At 43.7% G+C, this 18,104-nt stretch overlaps 1 protein-coding gene across 1 annotated transcript in view; it reads right to left on the reverse strand.

The window, feature by feature from the left end:
• Positions 1-349: 349 nt before the first annotated feature.
• Stx3 (syntaxin 3) overlaps positions 350-18,104 on the reverse strand; it is a 40,542-nt gene continuing 22,787 nt past the window's right edge. The window contains exons 3-11 of the mRNA XM_038331281.1: positions 14,907-15,006; positions 13,049-13,123; positions 11,452-11,519; positions 9,790-9,898; positions 8,898-8,971; positions 8,592-8,726; positions 6,570-6,680; positions 5,094-5,196; positions 350-2,386 (exon numbers count right to left, since the gene is read on the reverse strand). Coding sequence (XP_038187209.1) covers positions 5,113-5,196; positions 6,570-6,680; positions 8,592-8,726; positions 8,898-8,971; positions 9,790-9,898; positions 11,452-11,519; positions 13,049-13,123; positions 14,907-15,006 — 756 coding nt within the window. The 3' untranslated portion in view covers positions 350-2,386; positions 5,094-5,112. The remainder of the gene's footprint in view (positions 2,387-5,093; positions 5,197-6,569; positions 6,681-8,591; positions 8,727-8,897; positions 8,972-9,789; positions 9,899-11,451; positions 11,520-13,048; positions 13,124-14,906; positions 15,007-18,104) is intronic.

Raw genomic sequence — 18,104 nt, forward strand, 5'->3', positions numbered from 1 at the left:
ACCAGACTCAATCACGGGGCAGACTTCCACCATGTCTCCCATCTCCCTGACTACCTACTCCCAATCATTCCTCACCTACGTCTCCCAAAACATCCCTTTCCTTGGTTTTCTCTACCATTCACCTAGTCCTGTACCCACCCCCACCCCTTATTAGGCAATCTGGTGACATACAATGAAAGTAAGGAGAATATAAGTTGTTAAGTAAGAGACAGCAGGCCTGACCCCCCGGCCCCAGCCAGACAGCTCACCTTTTTCAGGCAAATATGCCCCCAATGGTGGAAGCCAAGATGATGGCAAGGATAATACAGCAGATCATAATCATGATCTTCTTCTGCTCATCATAAGGAGAGAGAATTACATGAGAAACAGCATCACTGTGCAGATACACACTACGAACAGAGACAGGTACAGCTAGACATGGAAGAGGGAGGAGACAGGAAACGCCAGAAGGAAATGGATGGATCTGGCCTGTTCACAGGAATGTTTCCAGGTTAGACTTAAAATCATATCCACAGGGATCTGCATCTTGCCCTTTCTGCCTTCTGGATAGCATCCCAACAGGTCCCCTACTTCCTACTAGATCAAGTTGAGTGACAGTCTCCTCTGGGGCACCAAAAGTCACCAAATGGTGGCACCGAATCACCAAAGTGTTTTGCAATCAATATAAAGTCATTTATTTTTAAATTAGCAATAAAATAATCAAGTTTACATTTAAAAAAATACAAACAACAAAAGCCCTTCACATGTGACATTCGTTTCAAACTTTTATCCCCCGATCTCATAGTCAGAGGAGAGAGAAGGCCTGCACTGAGGGTTATCTCCCCTCCTAGATGGGACCCTTGTCCAGTCAGACATCACAGCCATAGGGAGGAGGGCATCCCCGTGGCTCTGTCTTGAGTGCTGGGTGACTGAAGAAAGACAGGAAGCTCATGGGCAGTGTGTGGATTAGAATGTTCACCCTGCCCCACAAAATATTAAAGTTAGGTCTTAATTATCCAATCAGGGATACTGGCAGGAACCACCAAAGGTCTAAGGCTTACCACTGGGTTGCAATCACTAAATAAAGACTTCCAGGCTGTTGCCTCCATGATAAGACTTGCAGGAGACAAGAGAGCAGGAAGAGCTGCTCTGTAGCCTCCCAAGTCTCCTGCCAGAGAGGGACATCACATGGATAGTGCAGATACATCGGGTAGCTGCGGGATGCTTTCTGGACCACTCTCTTGTAGGCAGCAGATGGGAATAAATAAATATTACACTATCTATGCAGAAAAATTCAATGGGAATCAACTCAGTCCTTACTCCAAAGGTCTCATTTGATTCCCGTCTCAGCAGCTATCCAGAAAACAAGCTCTGTGATGGCAAGGGGAAAATCACATTTCTACAGTGATCACTTGAGCCAGACACATGTCCCTTACTGATTTTCGCCAAAGTATGTTGTTTACCTTCTCTTTCTTTCTTTCTTTCTTTCTTTCTTTCTTTCTTTCTTTCTTTCTTTCTTTCTTTTAGATCATAGTTGTTTTCCTAGAGGCAGACAATTATGTACATATCTCTCACATACAATTATAAAAGTACACCTGGAACACACAAATGACTGACAATTTCAGAGCCTGAGACTGTAGCACCTTGTCCCTGGCCCAGTTGTAAATCCCTGGTTCTGCTTGGCCTCAAAGTAATGGCTTCACAAAGAACGATTCTCTAACAATGACTAGCCGGTTTCCAAGACTTGGACATGGAAGCGTATTCCACAACCTCAGTCTCTGCCAACGACAGCTTCAGAGGATCACCCTGCTCACTCTGAGTAAACGGACGAATACAAAGAAAATTCAAAGTGGCCTGCAAGCTGAACTTGGAGCTTAATTAAAGGGTGGATTTCAAATAAGTCAACTTAGAAGGCCAAAATGGCATCTGTTAGTCCCCCATGCTTTCAGGACATAGGACAACAAACTAAGGACTGGCATCTTGCCAGCTAGGGGCTCTGATCCAAGCCACACTACTTAGAAGAACCCCTCTATTTTGTTAGTTACTCCCCTACAAAGTATATTCCAGGAGAATGTTCTATGAGGTAGAAAAACAGCGCCTCAGGCTGGTCTCACAGGGACTTTCCAACACACAAGGCATAATTGACACACCAGAAGGGAGGAAAAGCTGGGTGCTTCATACAGTCCAGGAGGGTACTTCGGCTGCTAGGGTGGGAGGTGATTCTGAGGAGAACTCAGGGCTGCATCAGGTAGGTTAGATTCCTCCAAGGGTAGACTGCTGAGCCAGGTCCAAGGGCGGTTACAAGGAAATAAAGGAACAGGTGCCCCTCGTTCTCAGAAAGGCCATTAGGACTCCATTCCCATCTGGAGACAAGAGTGGTCAGGCCAAGCTGGAGTGAAATCAGGTTCTAAGAGAGGTGGGGAGAAGGGGGCAGATCAGTACACAGGACAATGCTAAAAACAAGGAATTAGCCACAAACCCCAAACGTGGAGATCAAAGATCAGAAAATGCCTACAAAAAAGCATGCAGAAGTAAACACTAAACTGAAATAGCCCAGCAACAAACCTAAGGTTGGACATGTGAAATAGAGATCTGTATTGTGAGAGAACCAATAACAACTCTAGGGCAGTGGTTCTCAACCTCCCATCGCTGCAACCCTTAAATACAGTGCCTCGTGTTGTGACTGAACACCAATCAAAATTATTTTCATTACTATTTCATAACTGTAATTTTGCTAGTTATGAATTGTAAATATCTTTGTTTTCTCATGGTCTTTTGGGGGTCACAACCAACAGGTTGAGAATCACTGCTCTAGGTAAAGGGATCATGTTGGTGGTAGTGGAGGGGATACCAATGACAGAATACATGTACCATGAAAGGAGAACAGAGAGCTACTGGGGGCTGGGGATCCAGCAGGAGGATCCAGGGTAGGAGGATTATCAAAAAATACAGACATAACATAATGAACCCCATTACTTTGTATACTAATTTTTAAAGTATTTCATTTATTTAAAAGTAGGACCAAGAAATATCTAGGCCACTTATAAGCCTTTGTGCCACAAACTAGCACCTGTAGAAGGACATGGAGATACATAATCACTAGTTGAAAACACCAGTCCTCTGCCTGGCACATGGGAGCCCTTGAATTCAAGCTTCAGGAGCATCCTATATCCAAATCCTCTCCCTTCACATAAGAAGGAGACAGGCACAATCAAAAGATTATGGAAAATCTCAGGTGTGACTGCTTCATCTTAGAAGTGATTTTAAGAGTGCGCAAGTTTCTCCAGTGACTTTCTGGAAGTTAGGGGCACGGAACGCATCTGAGCACTATAGCTGGCATGCAACCACAGAATGTAAACACAGATTGCCCTCAGTCATGAATTGGCATGGAAGACCAGTAAGCCAAGACCCAGGTGCCAATCAACCTTGCCTTTACTAGGGAATACTGAACGCGCAATAAGCCACGTAACTTCAGAGCAACTTAATGCTGTGCAGTCTGGTTAGTCCGCAAAAAGTAATATTATCTTCCTCAAAAATGCGTCTTCTGCATTCTGAACTCTAGGAACAAGGGTTAAGAGGCATCAAGAATTTGCAAGGAAAAAAAAGAATTTGCAAGACATCTTTTATCTTAGGATATGGAAAGATTACGGTTTTTTTTATTATTTTACCATATTTTGCATTGAGATGGACAAGACTAAGCGGAAAACTGAAACTTTCTAAACATTCGAGGACTATAACGCTGCCAGGAAAAAGAGAAGGGGTCAAAGACCAACGAGAGCTGGAGTGCCCCACTGCTGCAGCCTCCCACTGTAAAGCTGAGCATTTAAGATTTAAGAACTGACTCTCAGATCCTCTAGTCACGTGGAAAGAGGGTAAAATGCAGTAGGGTGGGACAAAGTAAAATGCAAGATCAGCCCCAGTGTCAACATCCAAGCCTGCACCCGCTCTCAGAGAGGTTCATGCCTGTTACCTCAGTAATCTAATTTCTGAATTTATAGGAAAAAAAAAAAAGAAAAATACAAAGTTCATCACACTTAATGACAGCAAAATACTATAAACTCCAGCACTGAGGAAATGTTAAATGTCCTCATGTTGAGGCTTAGATTTACAACAAGATTTTAGTGACAAAGGGTGACTTTATGATTTCCTAACTAGGTAAAAACACTATATATTAATACAGTGTGAACTTTGCAAAACACAGAGTGTGCGCTCCTGCCATGTCTTTGGACAAATAATGTTACAAGGTAACTTCCCTTGCCTATATCTTGCAAGCTTTTCAAAATGACATATATTCTGTTTTATTCAGAAAAAAAAATAAAGCTCTTAAGTCCCAAGGACTACTAGGTCATTTTTATGATGTTCACTGAAGTTAAGCCTAATTTACTGGCCAGCTATATCTTAATAAATTTCGATTGATAGCCTAGAGTTCTCTGGACTTTGCAGACAGTGGTAAACACTACCGTGTTTTATAAGGGAAACTAAGATGGAGCACCTCCTAGGCCCACTAGAAGCTGTGTGAGTTTGACCGTTCTCTAAGACTTGAGTTTTTCTACTTCTTAAAATAAAATGACCGGTCTCATAAGAATGTTGTAAGGATTCTGTTATATGTAATAAGGTGTTTAGCAGACTCTCTGCCATGAGTCAACACTTAAAAATGTTACAGGTACCTCATTCAAGAGCCAGTCATTCAGCCACAAACATAACTCTTAAGGGCCAGAAGCCACAGCATAAAGCTTCAGTTATGTTGAAAAAGGACAAGGAAAGCTGAGCCCAGCATGTATGACGGCTACTGAGGATTTAGAAGACAGTTCCCAGATCATACCCAACATCTACCCATGCTTTCTTCATACAGACACTCAAAATGAGATGCTCAAGTGTGCCAAGCAAGAAGACAAGGTAGAAACAGAATATTCAGGCGGCTACAAACAAACAGAAGGCATGACCACAATCCTACAGCTACAGCCAGAACCCAAGAATGGAATTTTAAGAAAATGAAAAACAATCAAGTTTTAAAGCTCACTGTGACTGTCATTAGAAAAGAGCAGAACCACTCATCCCAGACCAGTTCCGCAGGAGGAGTCCTCCAGAGCCCCCAGAATCACTCATCTACTTACATTTCAGTGCAGCGACCCCTTACTTCAGCCCAACGGACAGTCCAATAATCAATGCTAAAATGCCCAGCAACACAACTACTATCACAATGATAATTATCAATTTCTGGAGAAAGGAATAAGAAACAAAAATAAAATCATTACAAAAAAGTTTATAAAATAGCAACTCATCTAAAATTTAGCCCTTCTCATCTCTTTTACCAAGAAAAAAAAAATTCCTCAATCCAAATAAAAAATACACATCTCTATATAAAAATGGTCTTGTGTACATTTTATATTCCTTTAATTCCTTTTTGCCTAGCCAGTGAGTTGAAATGTGGAGTGCCTACAGCTCTCAGTTCACAGGCTTGCACATGTACACTCATGGCAAGCTCTATCACGAGGTCTCCAAGCAGCATGTGACCAATCCATAAAACATGTGTGCCTTTTCAACAGGGAACACAAAGGTATCTCTGACATAGTCCTAATTACCAGCTTGTATTCATCTGTCCCCTTAAAAGTCCAGTATATAACTCAGACTACATATACTATAGGTGTCCAAAGTGCAATTTAGCACAGATTCAGAAGAAAAATGACTTGCCAGCTCCCTGAATAGCTGCAGAAGCAATAGGAGCAGTTGGAAGAGAAAACTAAATAAAAATATCAGAGCCCAAGAGAAACAGAGAAGAGTAAAAGGCAGAAGTTGCCATAGCTGGATGTCCACAGTCAATGAGGACAGAAGCTTCGAGTTCTTGAACACAGGGCCAGGAGGGCAGGCAGACACAAAGATACTGTGGAGAGTATGAGTAGGCTGTGAATGTCAGCTACTGACCTCTGATCCTCAAATTGCTTCATCCAGAAGTAAAGAAAGGAGGTGCTTCCATGAATGAATGGTAACTTTTACATAACAATTAGCATCTGTGCTAGGTTGAAGATAGAGAAAAATAAAAAGAATGGTAGGCAGGTAGAAGATGCTACCAAAGATCCAAGAAGCTGTGTAATGTGTTAAGGGTTAATAAACTACATTCAGGAGATTAATGACAAGACCTAGGCCATGTCTCCAGCCTAAAGGGGTGCTCGTGGTTCTTGGGACAAAAGCATGTGAGAGCCAGATCCATGCAAGGTGCCCTGGGAAGGAAGGAAGTCTCTAGGAAAGACTAAGGTAGAGGTTTGGAAGAGGTAAGACAGAGAAGGACATGGGCTCAAGGACAGAGGCATAAAGGTGACAAAAGACAGGAAGAGAAGGTACAACAAGCAGAGACTGAGGCGCTCACCCTCCGGGCTTCACTCTGATACTTGACAGCCTTTTTGGTATCTGCCACAGCCCGCTCCACAAAGCCCACTGACTGGTCCATGTTGTTCTCAATACGGTCAATCATGGCTCCCTTTCCCCAGATGCAGGATGTGGTAGCAACAGAAACAGACAGGAGGAGGGGAGAGAGAAAGCGCAGTAGCAAACAAAATGGACTCTCTTGTCTCAAGACAAAAGGAAAACCTCACCTTCCGCGCCTGACTCTGATACTTCATGGCTTTTTTAGTTTCATCCCGTGCCTTCTCCACATGGTCCACGGTGTGCATGACATTCAACTCTATGTTATCTAACATCTCACCCTGAAAAGGAGACACAAGCCACACCTGTTAACCCACCCACAACAGCCCCAGCGAATGTGGTGAAGGGACTCAATAGTCTTCCATGCTAAGACACACAGAAACCTTAGGGCATAACCTTCCATTGAGCAAGCTTCCCCTTTTCCCAGGTGATGACCTGTAGTCCCCAGTCCCTGTGTGGTCACTCATTCTATAAACACTAGATTACTTCCTAGAGATCAGCACAGTTCTTCTAGAGGCTTAGTGACTGTGTAAATATACACAAAGACATTCCCTCTCTCACACTTTTCTTTCATTTCCTTATCTTTTAAGCATATAGAGATGAACCAAAATAAGAAAATCTCCTATTTTCAGAATATCATCAGGATGCTGGCCCCTTCTTGACCATTCAAACCCAAACCAAGTTCATTCAGCCTAGAGTAAATTTATTTAGTACTGTAAAACGGCGCCTGGCACATAAAAGGTAGTCAGGAAGTATCAGGCTAGCAACAGTAGAAAGTACTTATGTTCTTCAAGAGAAATTCCCAGGCTCCTTAGGCAGTAAGTGTTGGGTTTACCCCTGCTCCCTTCCCCTCTAGACACTAGTCTATTAATAAGATTCCCAATTGTTTCTCAGCTTTTACTTCCTCTGAAGGAAGTTTGGTCACCCGGGTTACTCCCAGAGAATCTGAAGTAGGGCACTCCCCTCCCCAACCCAGACCTTTCACAACCCCATCCTATCACCATAGGGCTCTCAATAAACATAGCAAGGCACTTACCATCACTTGAAACTCAAACCAGATCCTCAGCAAGGCAATGTGGTGGGAAAAAAAAAGAAAAGTGGGAATAGAGGGATTGAGAAAGAGTCTCAAAGGTCAGAAAGAGGAATGGGAGAAAAGCACCACACCAAGGGGCAGAGAACTAATTAAAATCCAGTCAACCAGTGCTCGGTCTTCAACGAGGTTCAGGGGTCTGCCCACTAAGCAAAAGTTTCCAATTCTGTCCAGATGGCTGAACAGCTGGAAGTTCCTGATGGAAGCCACACAGCACTATGACCTTTGCATGATGTCTAACTCTATCCCAAGAACCAGGGACAAAACATCCAACAGACATGAAGACTATATGCAAGCAATATCAAATGTCGCCCCTGAGCAGGCATGCCTTAGAATAAACTGTCCAGTCCTGTGTTTCTATAAATATTCTTTTCCTAATTCTTCCCTCATGCCTACCGTTGATTCTTAGTAAAAAGTGCCAACATGCTTAGCAAAAGAGAAATATAAAAACAAAACAAAACTGAAAAAAGTAACTAAAAGGTAAGTTCTATGGTGAATTTGAGGGAAATTTTTTCAGTAAAATAATTCGCTATCAGTAGGCTGACTGTCAAAGCTTTGTCAGCAAGACTTAACTTTTTTTAGGAAGGGTGGATCCCAGGCTGCCCCTCAGACTTGTTCTGTATTAGAAGATAACCTGATCAACCTGCCTCCATCTCCCAAGTGCTGAGATTATAGATGCATGCTGCTACGCCTGTTTTATGCAGATCTGGCCTAGAAGACAGCTTAGATCCAAGGCCTCATGAGTGCTAGGCAGGCATCCTGTCAACTGAACGATACATTCCCCAGCCAAAGAACCCATGTCTTTGCAGGAGGTGGGGGGGGAAGAAGCAGGAGAAAAAAAAAGATGCTGGGTGAACCATGTTCTTGTCATGATATAGGAAACTTTATTACTAACTAGAATCACTGTGAACCGAAGTAACAGGCAGAAATAACAAAATTGAAATGGCTTAAATGCCAACACTTGATAAGAATGCACGCTTCTGCCTCAGACACTAGAATTTTGTTGCCCCATGGTGAAAATTCCCTATTCCCTGCCTCACTGAACCTCCAAAATGTCACTTATGGTTCTCAAGGTAATGTGTGCTTCCCCCCTGCTAGCTACCTGATTTTCCACCAGCATGGCGATGTCCATGAACATGTCATGGAGCTCCTTGATGCTGCTCTCCAGCCTCACGATATCCTTGTGCCGACCCTCAATCTCACTGAGGGCTTGCTTGGAAATCTGCGAGTCGATGATCTACAACAGGCCACACAGACACAGGCCATCAGTAGCACTAGTAACAGAGTGCCCCTGCAGAGCCCTCCCACCCCACATAAGCTCCACCCCTGCACAGCTGCAACTTCAGTGAAGCCAAGGCAATGAATCTCCCCCATGACCCTGGCTGTCCATGGTGCCGCAGTCACTCACCCCGGAAGTGAAGATGGAAGGGTTACCACTCTCCAACATCTCTTCCAGCTCCTCATCTGTTGTCTTCTTGCCAGCTTGGTAACAAAAGAAATAAACATCGAGTAGAAGATCAAAGCACAACTCCATCTGAAATTTCCTCCCAAACAAGCGCTGTCTCCAACAACCTAATGACTCTTCTGATTCCTCTCCCAATTCAACCCATCCTTAACATTATCAGCAGCCAATCCCTACCCTAAGTGTGTACCCCACTACTTCTCAGCTCAGACTGCTTATTAGCCCCAACCACCAAACCTCAGAGCCCAAGGCCCTCACGACAGGGCACAATTTGTGGGCAGCCCTCCCTCCACTTTACACTGCAGCTTCAAACATACCCTTCGTCCAACCCTGGACAACTTGCCACTCCTAGACAAACACATATGCTTTTTCTTGATAATATCTTTGCTCACACAGCTTCTCCCACTTGAAGCCATTTTCCTTGTAAGGCCTACCCTTCCATATCACTAAATTCTTAAACAATGTAACTTTATTAATTTTTTAATTCCTCATAGCAACTAGCACTACACCTTTGTTTCATAAAATGTACTTTTCCATTTAGCAGCAAGACAATACAATGAGTTCTCAGGAGAGTCGCTATTTAGTGGATGTCCCCTGCAGGCATAAGTATTGGATCCCATAAGAATAAAATTCCTTGGCTCAACAAATGGAACACCTTCCAACCTAGGATACCATATTGCAGATATACCAATGCCATAGCATCTGTCCTGTGTTTGAGCACCAAATAGAATGCCGAAGGCTCAAGCAGCAGGGTCACTGTTGCTTCTTCCAGGACTTGGGATGAACAACCACATAGGAAAAGATAGGGATAGACATTGGCCCAACTTCAAACACATACTAATTTCAAGCTGCCGCTGGATGCGCCCTTTGCTGCGTTCACGGAAGTCCACCTGAGCCTCGTTGTACTTTGTCATCACCTCCACAAACTTCCGGGAGAGGACGGAATGCTACAGAAACAAAGTCAAATGAGCGGACCCCCAGGAGATGGTGGACAACTCTGCCCCACCCCAGCACAAGGCTAGTCTGCAGCAGCCTGGGCTTGAAACCCAAAGACAAAATGCAAACCCAGTGTTGCTCTCCTAGTTGGGAGCTATGGGAAGAGTCCACTGCCACTTTCAGTGTGTAGCCTCCACTACCCGTTTCCCCCTTTACTGAACTCGCATCGTAACTGTTAGTCAAAAGGAGAAATCACTGAGAACCTGGGAGCCCAGCAGCAATGCCCCACCAGAGCCTTGGCTGAAGTTGTCACCCACCCTTCCCACATGTAATGTCTGTCAGAGATCCTGCAGTTCTTACCCCCAGCTGACAATCTCAACCTTTCTTGCTTACAAATAGACATTTTTCTCTCAACAGACCTTCATAATAATCTTAATTTCTTGCCCACCTCACAGCATCAGGCCCTACTGACGCCTTTTTTTAAAAAAAAAAAAAAATGCACTACTTCCTTGTAAATTCAGACGAAATCATTGCAAAAGCCTAAGTAAGAGCCTCCCAGCCTCTTGCCTCTTTCCCACTCACATCCAAAAGGCTATTCTATCCCCCTAGCATGCTGTGTGACCTGAAAAAAATGACCGTCGGCTACTGAATCTGACCCAAATTCCCTCAACTAGTGAAGCCCTTTGGAGGGTGATGCTACATTCTCTGCTGGAAGGTCAGCATCTGCTACCCAGCAACAAACTCTTCTCTCAAAGCAGGCTATTCCCGTTATATCTGTCCTATACTCGACCTTCTGCCGCCACCACCACCTTCCCTGCCACTGCCACCAGTGTCACGCCTCTGCTGCTGCCAACACACACGTGCTCAAACATACTCATCCCTGATCCTATTTCTTATTCCTCTCAAAAAAAGGGGAACTCTGCCCCCTGAGCCTGTCTACAGAGGCACTCTTGCTTCCCCAAGGCCCAGTCTTCTCTAGCTACCCCCAGTTTTCTCCATGAGCTCTTTCAGTGACAAGTGACCATGCACTCAATTATGTTTTCTTCCATTGCTCTCCTGCTAGGTAACATTTACTCTACCACTTAAACATCATATCAAGCACCTCCTTTTTTTTTCCTGTACAGTTTTTACTTTTTAGTGTTTTCACACGATAGCTCAGGCAGGGCAGCCTTGAAGTCTTGGCAGTCCTCCTGCCTCAGCCTCCCAAATGTAGGGCCAGTTCTCATAGGGCAAGGATTGTGTTTCAATGGCTCCTAAGTGGACAACTACTAACAACAGTCTTCAGAAGAAAGACATTAGTTTCTCTGCCTATAAAACAAGGAGGCGCTGAGGCTGAGCTCTGAAGAATCTAGGGAAGTACTTTAAGTGCCTCCTTCTGAGTGTGAGAGAAGGCCAAGAGGGAACAATGGACCCTGAGCACTGCTTCCACCTGGATGCTTCCCTCTTCCCAGTTCCTCAAACTGAGTTCCAATACAGCAGAATCACACCATTTTTTAATGCACAGTAGTGAAAAATAACTTTAAAGAGTGGCAAAAAATGACTGTTAAACCAGACACAAAGTTACCTGGGACTTTCGGATCCTAAGGTCGGCTGAGGACCGGACCTCGTCTTCTTCAATATGCTTCTCCATACCTGGAGTGAGAGAGTTATCCTAGCAACACATGCATCCTTCCTTCTGCACAGCATCCTATCCATGCAATTCCTTATCCATCCTCACACATGGGGCCATGAAGGAGGACAGCAGGGAGGTAAAACTGCAAAAACCTAATGTCTACTCCATGAGCTGGACACTTGCTCTCATCAGCCTATGTAATTACCAATTACTATGTGATTATCTCTGCAACACAACTAACAGTGCAGTTCAGGCCATCAAGGAACTGAGACGCTCACCCTTACCCAGCCACGGACTAGCAGTATAACATGGGGAAAGCCATGTAACCTCTTTCAGCCACCTGCCCTTTGTAAATAAAATGGAAAAGGTAGCAACACAAACTGAGCACCCTTTATGTGAAATGCTGAGAACCAGGAGTGTCTCAGATTGTATCTAAATTTGGAATATTTGCATAGACAGAGCAGAAAGGATGTATTTGTGTTTCACAGATACCTTAGAGCTTGGAGATAATTTTGCACTATCTTTCTAGTGCACTTGGGAGGTTAGGTGTGAAATTTCTACTTACAGTGCCATGTAAATGCTCAAAACATTTCAGATTTTGGAATATTTTGAATTTGGAAATTTTAGATTAAGGACACCCAACCTGAACCTCCTTAAAATACCAATGCAAAATTCAAATAAACTGCTTAGTGCAGGGACAACCAAATTATCACTAATTTCAGAAGTTGTGTTCCTCTCCATACCCATTAAAATAACTGTTGTAATTTACTGGATGGAAAAAAGTAATACTGCTTTCCTCTCTGACCGATAACACATACTCAACAAGTACTCTGAATGGGAACATAGAATTCAGCTGTGGAAATAAGCAAGCATTTGGGGTCGCCAGGAGGATTGGGTCTATGATAGTAGCTTTACTGAGCTGTGCTCCAAAACCAGGGCAGGAGGCATGAATGAGAAGGTACGCAGTAAGGAGTGTCTGCAGGCTGAATGACGAACCCTGTAAGTCTCTGCGAGTACCTCTCAAATGTACGTGGTGCTGGGGAACCAGTAAGATAGAATGGAAGGACTAAGCTAAAATAATCACAACAGTAGTGGAAAGCACATATATTTGCTTTTGTTTGGGCTGGATTTTGGTTTTGGTTTTTGGTGTTGTTTTGCTTTTCAAGACAGGGTTTCTCTGTATAACAGCCCTGGTTGTCCTAGAACTCACTCTGTAGCCCAAGCTGGCCTCAAACTCACAGAGATGTGCCTGCCTCTGCCTCCTGAGTGCTGGGATTAACAACGCACACCACCGCCGTAGCTTGGAAAGCTCATCTTAACTCCCACTTCCTAACTTTGGTTCTGGTCATTTTCAACTACAGTGAGAATTCAAGAGGCAATAAATATCTAAGGATATAGTAAGTCAGTCCAGGAACAGTCCCCAAGCCTCCAGTAAGAATGGGACAAGTGATGTCATCCCCTTTGAGATGACTGACAGATGAGAAGTGAGCCCTGGAAAGCTGCATCTGGTTGTGGTGGAGACTGGCTTATTCCTGTGTTCCCTTCTTACTCTTCAGCTTGTTCCGGACATTGCTGGCCCTTTTCTTGATCTCAGTTGTGAGCTGTTCAAGGTCATCTTTGGTTTCTGGATAAACAGAAGAGGTAGACTCATTAAGAAAAGAGGACGAACTGCGCTGTGAATTACAAAAATCAACAGCAAGGCAGAAGCTTTCTCAGACACCCGCTGGCACCATCATTTCAGTGTGCTTTCCAGAATCCACCACCACAGTCACAGGAAGATGGTTTTTTCTTTTTTTTCTTTTTCTTCTTAAAGCACTTTCAGACTAAGGAAAGGCACAGTGGTAGATCACACGCTAGCAGGCACCAGCCCTGGGTTCAATCCCTCACATCCAAAATAAATTACTAATTAACTAAATCAAAAGGCACTTTCCAGGCACCCCACCCCAGACCTAAAGAACCAAATACCCCAGGGTTAGAGCTTAGGATCTGCTTTACTTAGTAACCCTCCCCAACCCAAGTCACGCTTTTAGAGGACTCAACTTGTTTGCCATGTGTACTCAATCTCAGGCGATAGGAGAGGAGTCTATGGAAGTTCTGGGGAAAAGAAATTTCAACCAAAGCCCTCAACTTAAATGAGGCAAGTATTAATGATGTACCTACTACATGCCCGGAGCTGACCCAACTGGTGCATGGAGCACGGTACTCTGGTGGGCTTACAGAACTAATTAAACAAGAGATATAACCCTTCACTCCAGAACCATCATTCAGTTCCATTCATACTTGGAACTGAGAAACTAAGGGATCAAGGAGAAGCTACAGATTCCACCTTCAAGGGGCTGAGCCTGGCAGGAGATGAATAGGGAGTTCATCAGAAGTCTTGATATGTAGCACAAGGTATAGTGTAAGTTCTGAGCAAGATGTGCATGGGATGGTTATGGAAAATCCCTAGCACTGTCTCAGGGATTCAGAAGAACGCCCCTAAAAGGCAGAGACAGGAGAACTGTGTCTCAACAACAACAGAAAAATAAAAGAATAAAAAATAAAAATAAAAAAACTATAGGTTAGTAAATGGTAAAAGAGTTAGTTAGTTAGTTAGTTAAAAAGAAAAATTATAGGTTAGCTATGTTAAATTATAGGTTAGCCAAGGGGACTAAGAGCAGGAATCCCAAGGAGAAAGCATGATATATGAAGAACATGAGGGAACAAGAACAGCCAGAGGTTAGCATGAGGGAAGTACCAGCAGGATGGAGCAGGGGTGACAAGAGAAAGGTGGAGAGGAAGGTGGGAACATGAGGAGACAATCCCCATATGCTCAGGAACTGGAGAGCCACTGAGCAAAGTAAGGCAGGGAACAGAAGCAGACAATCCGCTTTTCTTAGGAACATAAAAGACAGTACTAAACTGTATTTGGCAAATATAAAACACCCAAGGGAACAAAAGGCTGCCTCGACAGCAGGAACAAATGCAAGGAAGAGACAGAAGGGACTTTGCCAACTTGAACCATTACAGAACAAACTCTTAAGGAAAAGAACGAATAAAAATGAACTTGATCCGGTAGGATTCTGGAAGGGGGCTGGAAAATGCACTTCAGTCAAAAGAAAGAATGCAAGCCAAGGCACGAAGCTCGGACAGGGCTTGGGGTATAAGAAGAGCATTGCCAGTCATGAGCGGTTTGACCTGGGAAGTAAGGGAGTTTGAATGGTTCAAGTGGGACTATGGAGAGAAGACCTGATGGAGGCTGGGAACGAGAGCTTGGGAAGAGAGAAGAGAGGTGATCTGTAATGTGATATGTACATTAGCACGAGGGGATACACTCCCCTGCTGTTCCCAGAAGAGAGGAGAGCAAGCCTGTCTCAGCCTCAGTGCAAAGGGTCAGTACAGAGTGACTCAACTCAGTCAACACTCACTTGGCTCTGGAATCGGTGCAGACAGAATGATACTGTAGAGTTTCTTAGCTTCCTCCACACTCTCTGAGATCTTGTCAATGTTGAGCCGAGTTTCCTCAATCTACAATCAGAAAGACAACAGAGGGAAAATAGTCCACACCTGAAAGGAATTCTTAGCAGAGCTTCCTGCTGCAAGCTGTCCATCTTCTGCGTTTGTGGAAGAGCATGAAAAAAAAATGGCCCAGGAAGTGCCATGCCCACTGTTGAGGAAATTGGTCTATAAAGAACTGTCATTACAATCCACACTGCTCCTCCCTGGGAGGAAAGTAATCACTCACCTCGAATAGCAAGGTTCAGATCAGAGTCAAGAAGGTCAGGGAACCCATGGAGAATAACCAGGAGAGACAACTGTTGATGTGGGATTCCCCTCTGAATGTTGTCACTATGTTTCATTACCATTGGTTAATAAAGAAACTACTTTAGCCTATGGCAGGACAGAATATAGCAAGGCAGAAAATCCAAACAGAGATAGAGGGAGAAAAAAGGCAGAGTCAGGCAGACGCCATGTAACTGTTGAAGGAGAAAGATACCAGAATCTTACCGCTATAGCACATGCCAATGAGTTAATTTAAGATGTAAGAACTAGCTAGAAATATGCCTGAGCCATCAGTCAAATTAATTAATATAGTTTTGTGTGACTATTCGGGTCTGGGTGGCCAGGAAACAAAAAAGCAGTCCCTGTTTACAGATTTCCAGCAGTTTATTGTTTTGTGATAAAACACCGTCAACAACAGTACACATCAGCTCCATCCACAGGCACCAGCTGCCTGGGCACCAGGCCATGAAAAAGATGTATAGTGGGGGCAGCAGATACAGAAGCAACCTCAGCACCCACTGTGCCTATCTGCCTTATCCCAGAGTAAAAGGGACATCAGCACTGCAACAATTAACCAACAGGAAATTGACCACAACTCCTTATCCAGAGCTTTTTTTTAACATTTTATTTGTTTTTTAAAAGATTTATTTATTATATATACAACATTCTGCCTCCATGTGTGCCCACATGCCAGAAGACGGCACCAGATATTATTACAGATGGTTGTGAGCCACCGTGTGGTCGCTGGGAATTGAACTCAGGACCTCTGGAAGAGCAGCCAGCGCTCTTAACCACTGAGCCATCTCTCCAGCCCCCTATCCAGAGCTTTTTATACAGTGAAGAGAAGCATTGCTGATGAAAACAGCCAACCCAAAAGCAGGCTTTTCAAGTCACCACTACATCTGAGGCCAATGCGTCCCTTGTGCCTTTTTATTACCTGTTGGTTTTTCAGACTATTTACCAATGGTCTGTCAACAATATGAGACCCTAGGTAATACAACTTTAAAAATTAGTACCAGACAGCACAAGTCCAGGGTTCAGCTCCACCTCTTAGCACTTTTATGACATTGAACAAGCTTACAGCACATCAAGTACTACATAATGACATAATGAATGTTAAGATGATAACAATAAATACCAACAGCAATAACAACTGCTCGTTTATTATATGCCAGGCACCATGCTGCCCTTTAAAAGTATGTCTCATTGAATCCTACAGCAATCTTAATGTAACCACTCACAAAAATCTAAGAACATCAAGTCACCTACTCCTGATGGTCGGTGCTGCCAATTAGAATCACCACATGATATTAACCACAGTCATCTCACTGTAAGGAGGAAGTTTTGTCTGTTTCCATTTCAATGCATAAATGTGTGTTATGCGTACTTGCGTTTGCAAGAGTATGAACACATACAGGTGCAAATGCATGTGGAGGCCTGAGGTATCTGTTGGGAATCATCCTCAATCCATACGACACCTTATTCATCGAGGCAGGGTCCCTCAATCAAACCCAGCATTCATGAACATGGCTGCTTACTCCCTATCTCTGTCTTCTGAGGCTTAGAATTACAGGTGGATAGCATGCCTACTTGGCATTTGCATGGGTCCTGGAAATCTGAGCTATGGTCTTCACTTGCATTGCAAGCACCTTAACCACTGAGCCATTTCACCGGAGCAAGTGGTAGCTATTTTGAAGGCACAATGGCCTCTTCTCCTGAACCTAATTCTCCAATGGAATTGAAATGACAGAAAACAGAAAGTCCCGGCAGACTGTAGCTGAGTTGAAAGGCAAAGCGAGATGTTTTCTTCTGCTGCTTAAGAACTAGTCTTTGCCTCTCCTAAACTCCTAGTCCCTAATGGGTTTTTATCATGACTTAGCTTTACAGCTTCCTTTTATGAATAAAAAGTATGATCTCAGAAATGGACTGACCAATAAAAACAAGTTTTCTAAGACAAAATGCTCAAATCAACTAAGCTGAAACACTAATCTTCCCTAATCAGGACGTCAATCATAAAAAGAACAAACATGGTGGATAAAGGAAATACACTGTGGGTAGGATGTAAATTAGTACAGCCACTATGGAAAACGGTATGGCGGTTCCTCGAAAAGCTAAAATCAGAACTGGTATATGACCCTGCTGCACCACTCCCGCAAATACACCTGGAGGAAATGATGTCAGCACACAGTAGAGATACCTCACACCCGTGATGACCGTGGCAATAGTCACAGTTACCAAGACAGAAAATTAGCCTACATATCTGCCAACTGATGAATAGATTTTTAAAATGTATGCATATCAGAATACTGAGTCATAAAGAATAAAATACTGTCATTTATAGGAGAATTGATGGAACGAGAGGTCATCATATTAAGTGAAAAAAATCATGTTAAAGCAGTCTCAGAGAGTCAACTAGGTAAGTTTTCTCTCATGCAGAATTTATATACACACACACACATGCACACACACACTCGCACACACACTCGCACACACACACGCACACACACACACACACACGCACGCGCACACGCACGCACACACACACACAGGTATGTTTTATCTCATGCAGAATTTATATACACACACGCGCGTGCACACACACGCACGCACACACACACGCGCGCACACACGCACACACACACACACATGCGTGCACACACAGACACACGCACACACAGACACACACACACACACACACAGAAGGTGGATAAAAAGCAACTACTAGGAACTTAGAAGAGGGACCAAGTAGAAAAGAAAGGGCACAGTAGGAAAGGGGGCTTCAAACAGTACAGTATACAGATACATGTCATATAGATCTGCCAGTCTGTATACTGTATACATTT

This window comes from Arvicola amphibius, chromosome 1, assembly GCF_903992535.2.
Source record: "Arvicola amphibius chromosome 1, mArvAmp1.2, whole genome shotgun sequence".
Classification (NCBI taxonomy): Eukaryota; Metazoa; Chordata; class Mammalia; order Rodentia; family Cricetidae; genus Arvicola; species Arvicola amphibius.